Here is a 6595-nt window from a genome sequence, read left to right on the forward strand (position 1 = left end):
CATCTATTTTTTCAAATCAACCTCAATTAAAAATAATTTTTATAAAATAATTTTTTTAAATTATAACTAAAAAAAATTACCACAATACCAAATACACTTTTACCAAACCGCTGGTGTAAGTAGCTATTGAGAAAGTAGCATTGCATGACTCGAAACATTGTTGTGTAACTTGCTTCATGTTGTGGAATTGGCAATTGTAATTGAAAACGACAGTATCACAAGCTCTTGTTGGCAGCCTAATCTTTGGAATCTACCTGACCCGTTCTTGTCCAACCAGCGGAGTCACCCGCTTGGTAGATGGTAGCCATGGAGACTCCGCAAAGGGACATCATCAAGAAAGAGATTGCTAGAGTTTTCTTTAAAGCCATGATTTGAAGACGATGAATACGGAATGAGAGGTCACTGGAAAAGAATGCAATTGCTAGCTAGGTTTGCTTGAAAGAATTGGTGAGGAAAAACGCTTCAGGTATCCCTGTATATATGGTGGTGATCTAGACCAGATAACTCAAGGATACTGATCCTTTTCCTGATTTATTTAATTTTCCTGTTCTTTTATCCACTCCGAATTACTGAAGGAGAAGCATCTCCTAAAGTTTTATGAATTGAACTCGAATATTCTCATGGAAGAAACAGGAGTCCACTTGTTGCTGGGATCGTAACATGAAGCTCACACAATTGAGGCCAGCGGGGCTAAAGAATGGAGGTAGAGCCTGTCTCGAGTTCAACTGGGCCAGACATCCCGGAATTTCTTATGATAAGTTATAATCATACAAGAATGTTAAGGCTCGGTTAACTAAGGAAAACTTTTTTTTAATTTTTAGTTTTAATTTTTCAAATTGAAAAATGTGTTTATTTGTTGAAAATAAAGACAGATTTTTCTACCAAAATAAAATAATACATTAAAATATTAACTATTTTTATAAAAATTAAATTTACGGTAATATACACACACACAGACATAATAATTATTATGTTTTTCACGTCATCTTCCTTTGCTTAACCTTAACCGATTCAATAACAATAATGCAAGCTTCACCTTAAGACTTTGTGCAAAGGGGTGCTTTCAACTTGTCTTCGGATATTTAGATCCTGTTTGTTTACGAGAAAACAGGTGCAACCTCGGTTGCTCTAGAAACGGAGGTTCCACCGCAGGTTCTTGCAAATAAACTTGAATGCAACGATGCTTTTTCGTTTTGGAAGTTTGCAACTCCTTGTACTTCATCAAGATGCTAAGATATATTACCACAGATAAGATACCTGATAACAGTCGTGCAGAAACCAGAAACAGGTCCAGATGGACAGAAGACATCACATGAGAACATTAGCTTGGAATAACCTGTCTAAGAAGATATGGAGGGGACCATCAAATCAAAGCAGCGTCAGCATCAGTCACAGCTGGAAAAAAAAAAAATCTTTACAAGGGTCTTCCGTCTCCTTCTTCAATGCAATTTGATGCGGTCAAGACTCTCAGACACAGTTCTCATCCTAGGACGCAACTCGGGGTCTAGTTCAGTGCAATTGAGTGAAATATGAAACACTGCGATGACCTGTTTCTTTGCATGAACCTCACTTAATAGTGCCGGGTCTATAATCTCAGACAAGGGTCGTTCCTCTTGAAACACCTTCCTCACCAGACTCTCTAGCCCTTCACCGTCATTTTCTGATCCTGCACCAGGTAGCCGACCAGTTAAAAGTTCCATCAGTACAATTCCAAATGAGTACACATCACATTTCTGAGAAAACTTGCTGCCAGAGACTCGAGCTTCTGGTGCCAAGTAAATGTTAGAAGGCGCTGAGATTTTCAAGCCCATTGCAGAGGAAATGGTTTGGTTTAGGTACTGCTTTTTCGATGCTGAAGTTGAGAATTTTGAGCTATTCCAAACAAGACGAGTGAGCCCAAAACTAGAGATGTAAGGCTGGAGTTCATCGTCAAGCAGAATTTTTGTTGATTTTAAGTTGCCATGTACGTACTTTCGAGGGCTATGCTCATGTATGTACATTAAACCCCTAGCAGTTCCTTGAGCAATTTTCAACCTTGCCGTCCATGATAGCACTGGCAAAGTGTTAGAGGGTCCTCCTGCAACAATTTCAACACCATGTGGAGATTCATCAACATTGCTAATTGAAACTGCCACTTTAGAGACTATCATAAATGTTCCGAGGGGAACAATAGAAACAAACAATTGTTGCATGCATGATAATACCAGGCATGTGTTCAAATTATCACTTAACATGAGAAGATTACTTGGTGGACTGAGAAATATCTGATGCCATATACTCCAAACCTTTAAATATAAAGTAACAAATTTCCATGTTTTGGAGTTTCAAATAACACCAACGATGCGCAGGAGTACAAACAAGAAGCCTGCCCAGTGGTCCATGTCACTGGGAAATATCAACAGAGTGAAAGATAATGAACTCACCATTCACCCGCAAAGGCTATTTAAAAAATTTTGTATCGTGTATTTACATAAACAAGCATGGTAGGACCCAACAATATTGATAGATCGAGAGGACCACAGCATTGAATATAAGTCCTGGAGCTTATAACCATTTTTGTTCCAGAAATCATGTGAGACAGATACATTAATAATTTTAGGGAAGAAGACAAGGACAAAGATGCCCCAGGTGTATCAGGGCAGGAGTTATCACTGCCTCAAAGAAGAGTAAGGCATTTCAAACTCGAAACATTCCAAACTTCCCAGTGCTAACTGCTAATATAATTCCAACATGTATACCTGGGTATATTCCTGTGGCTGAAACATCTGCAGAACTTGGAATGTGACATCAACACAGTCCGCAAATGGAATTTAACATCAAATTTCCCAGAAAAGAAGAACAAAGTAATTGAATTTCAAATGTTTAGGGTCAAGCATTGCTGTAGGTCCTTCTCTGTTGCTAACAAAAGTGTCCAAATTTGAACCTGTGCTTTACTTAAAGCACTCATGAACAATGAACAATCATTAACCAATTCTCAAAAGGAAAATAAAATAAAAATCGATCTTGTCTTAAAACTGACAACAACATCATTTGACAAATTTTGTTCATGTCGATCTACGACTCAGAAGTGTTCACACAAAGTAATGATATCCGAATAGTACATTTAAAATGGAATACTATAACAATATCACGAGAAGTTACAAAAGAAAAAAGTGAAAAACATTTCTGAAATGTAATTGAAATTTAGAAACTACAGCATTTGAAAGTTCTTGATTGTCTATGATTAATCAACAAAGCACTAATCATACATGACTTGAATTCACTTCAAAGGGAACACTAACATCAACATGCCAAAGCAATCATAACAGACTTATGGGTTCATTTGGGAGATAAGCATTGGACAACAAGGCCGATCATTAACATCACATGAAATTTAAGACTCGCATTCTTTGTTTTGGATAGAAATGTCCCATCTTTTTACACCACAACTTCACTGTAAGACAAGCAAGACATTCATTTAAAATGAATTGTCAAGACATAGTTATCATGGAACATGCGAGTAGAAACTTACTTTCTGCGAAGTTTAAACAGGTAGCAAAACAAATAAATGCTCATAGAATATTGTGTGACCAAAAACATCAATGTGTTGACTTGCAACATGTGAAGGGGACCATTGTTAAAATTAAGATTCAGTGTCAAATATAACACAAATATAACTAAGAGAATTAGGGAAATGTTACCATGCAGAGCAGAGTACAGGCTTCCATTGCGGATAAAATCAGAGACCAGCAACTTCTCATCATGAGCAAAGTAATAAGCTCTCAGCCTTGCAATATTAGGATGATGGACCCTCTCAATTGCTTCAACCTCAGACTCAAACTCCTTCAACTTCCATGTGGCATCACCTTCACTAAGCCTCCTCACAGCAACAACCGTAGGCATCGCCGTACCAGACCCACCGCCACCGCCACCGCCACCGCCACCCACGACCACCTTGTACACTATGCCACTCCTACTCTTCCCCACCACATACGCAGATGCCCTCAACAAATCCTCTAATTCCAAATTAAACCCTTCATCCATCACCACAAATTTACCCTTTTGCTCCTCGTTAAAAGTCACCTCATTATTGTCACCCTTCTCGATCTTTTCCTCTTTTCCCATTTTACCCTCATCTGCCCTCCGTTTTTTCCGATACAGCCACACGGATACCGTAACAACACCGATCACCACCGAGAAGCCCGAAATTAAGGGAACTGCAACTGACCCTGTTTTGACTTTCACTTTCCCAACACTCCCAGGAAAAAGAACAGGATTTGGGTCTTTCGGGTTCTCAGGACTATCACTAACTGTGATATTAACAGCTTCAGGACATGCAGTTTGTAAAGGAAACCCACAAAGACTTGGATTTCCAGCAAATGCAGTAGGCCCTTGGTTCACTAACGACCCAAATAAAGGCACTTTGCCGCTAAGATTATTGTGTCTTAAATCCAAACTCACCATTACTGGAAAGAACCCATAAGACCCTGGAATCTCACCAGAAAATGAATTGTATGACAAATTTAAAGTTCCTGTTAAGCTCTTTAGCTTATTCAGAGATGCAGGGAGAGACCCATTTAGACAGTTAGAAGATAAATCCAAGTGGGTTAAGGCTTCTAAAGATACAATATTGGCAGGAATTGGACCTGAGAGAGAATTATGAGACAAATCAAGAAAGCGGAGAGTTGTTGCGTTGAAGAGATGTGAAGGTATGGATTTAGAGAAGTTGTTGCGAGAGAGAGTGAGTTGAGCTAGTGAGCCAAGAAGGCCGAGTTCAAAGGGTATGTAGCCAGTGAAGTTTTTGTCAGGGAGTGAAAGAGAAGTGACTCTGTCGTTAATGCAAGTGATACCATGCCAGTGACATGGGGTTGGGTCAGTTTCCGACCAAGACGCTAAAGTGTCCGTCGGGTCAGTTGTGATTGCGGCTTTGAGGGCTAGGAGAGCTAGGCCATCAGTGTTAAGAGAGGAGAGGATTGGAAGGTTAGTGAAGGTAAATAGAATGAGACAGGCTGTGACTTTGAAAGGGATTACGGCCATGTTTGTTCTGTTTTAGTTTTGAGTTCTGATCATTTGAGAGAGAGATTGAAGAGGGGATTTTGCAACGAATAGTTGCCGAAGAGAGCGAGTGGAGAGTGCGAGGAAGAAGAAGAAGAAGCGTGGAGAAGAGGAGGTCTTGGGATTTCAAAGTTTTGAACTTGCTTGGAGTTGGGAAAATCGAGGTTGGCGATAGAGCACAGAGCCACGTGGGAACGTGGGCTAATTTGAATTCTTATTACTCGTGTAGCTATTTTATTTAATTAATTATCCACATTAATGTATTTAAGAGCTTAAAATGCTCTTTTTGACTTGTGTTTGGTTTTAGGGGTTAATTGTAATTATAGTGTTGCCATGATTAATATATAAGGTTGAAAATGAGTTTATATTAAAGTTTATTAATATATATATATATATTAAAAAGTATAAATAAAATGCGAAGAGGCTTAGAAAAAAGCTTTAAATGAAGCTTCTCTAGCATTAGTATTTCAAGTGTAACATCCATATGAATCTCACACTCCAATAATCATCGTTATCAAGCAGAATATATAATGGTTTTTGATGTTTTGAGGAGAAAATTTTCAAAACGCCAACACAATGCTCATAACGAGCAATATATTGGATTTTCTAACAAATTTGTATACATCAACAAAAATAAAATGGGATTTTTTATTTGAAAAAAGATGAATATATCCTAAACACGGTATTTTTAAAATATTAAGACAATAATATATTAAATGATATATTTTTTATAAAAAAAATAATATTAAAACAAAAATATATTATATTAACTCAAGTTAATTATAGTTAATTTGTAAAACTCATAATCCGAGATATAAAATTATAATAACCTCATGAAATATAAATTAAACAAATTTAAAAATTCAATTCTCATTTATCAAATATTTAAAACTAAAATTAAAAATAATATTCAATTTTAAAAAAATCTAAAAAAATAACTTAGCAAAACCACATCGATGCCCTTGTTCCGCTAGAAGTGAGACTAATTTTTTTCCCCGCAACATATAAATTATGTGAATAAGAGTATTCGAGCCTCTAATCGCACGTGAAACTAATGTAAATTTTCAATAACATTTATGCTAGAGACTAAAGTTTAGAAAACGGTAGCATAATTTAAAAATTAACTTTGCTTACAATAAAACTCTAGCTTATGCATTGACAATGGGGAACAAAACCTTTTGATCACTGGCCACTTTAATTCCAAATATCAAGTATGTTTTGAAAGTGTTAGCTCATTAAAAAAAGCATGGTTGTAAATTTCAAAAAGATAGGTTGATACTGAACTTAGTTAATCAAAAATATTTTGGAAAAAAATATATATATAAAAACAAACTCAATTAATTTGATAAAAAAAACTCGAGTTTACCTATTAATCTAATTGATTCAAGTTTGATTTGATCAACCCAAACTCAATTCAGTCTAAGGCTCCGTTTGTTTGCAGTAAAGTGAATTCTTTTTGGAAAGTGAATTCCGGAAAAGTATTTTCCGATATTTGGTAGTGTTATGGAAAATGAACTGAAAAACACTTTCCAGTGTTTGGTTATGTCATAGAAAATGAGCT

At 36.6% G+C, this 6595-nt stretch overlaps 1 protein-coding gene across 1 annotated transcript; it reads right to left on the bottom strand.

The window, feature by feature from the left end:
- Window positions 1-1217: 1217 nt before the first annotated feature.
- Window positions 1218-5247, bottom strand: LOC118052062 (receptor protein kinase-like protein ZAR1). The gene is made up of 2 exons (XM_035062883.2): window positions 3681-5247; window positions 1218-2077 (listed from the first exon to the last, which is right to left on the bottom strand). The coding sequence occupies exons 1-2, from the start codon at window positions 5014-5016 to the stop codon at window positions 1440-1442; spliced, it is 1974 nt and encodes a 657-aa protein (XP_034918774.1). The 5' UTR covers window positions 5017-5247; the 3' UTR covers window positions 1218-1439.
- Window positions 5248-6595: the final 1348 nt, after the last annotated feature.

The sequence above is a fragment of the Populus alba genome, chromosome 16 (assembly GCF_005239225.2).
Source record: "Populus alba chromosome 16, ASM523922v2, whole genome shotgun sequence".
Taxonomy (NCBI): Eukaryota; Viridiplantae; Streptophyta; class Magnoliopsida; order Malpighiales; family Salicaceae; genus Populus; species Populus alba.

Bases quoted from the DNA above. Each gene is read 5' to 3' on its own strand.
- LOC118052062 (XM_035062883.2), bottom strand. From the start codon at position 5,016: ATGGCCGTAATCCCTTTCAAAGTCACAGCCTGTCTCATTCTATTTACC. The intron at 2,078-3,680 runs GTAACATTTCCC...AAATTGTTGCAG, and splicing joins CCTGTACTCTGCTCTGCATG to GAGGACCCTCTAACACTTTG.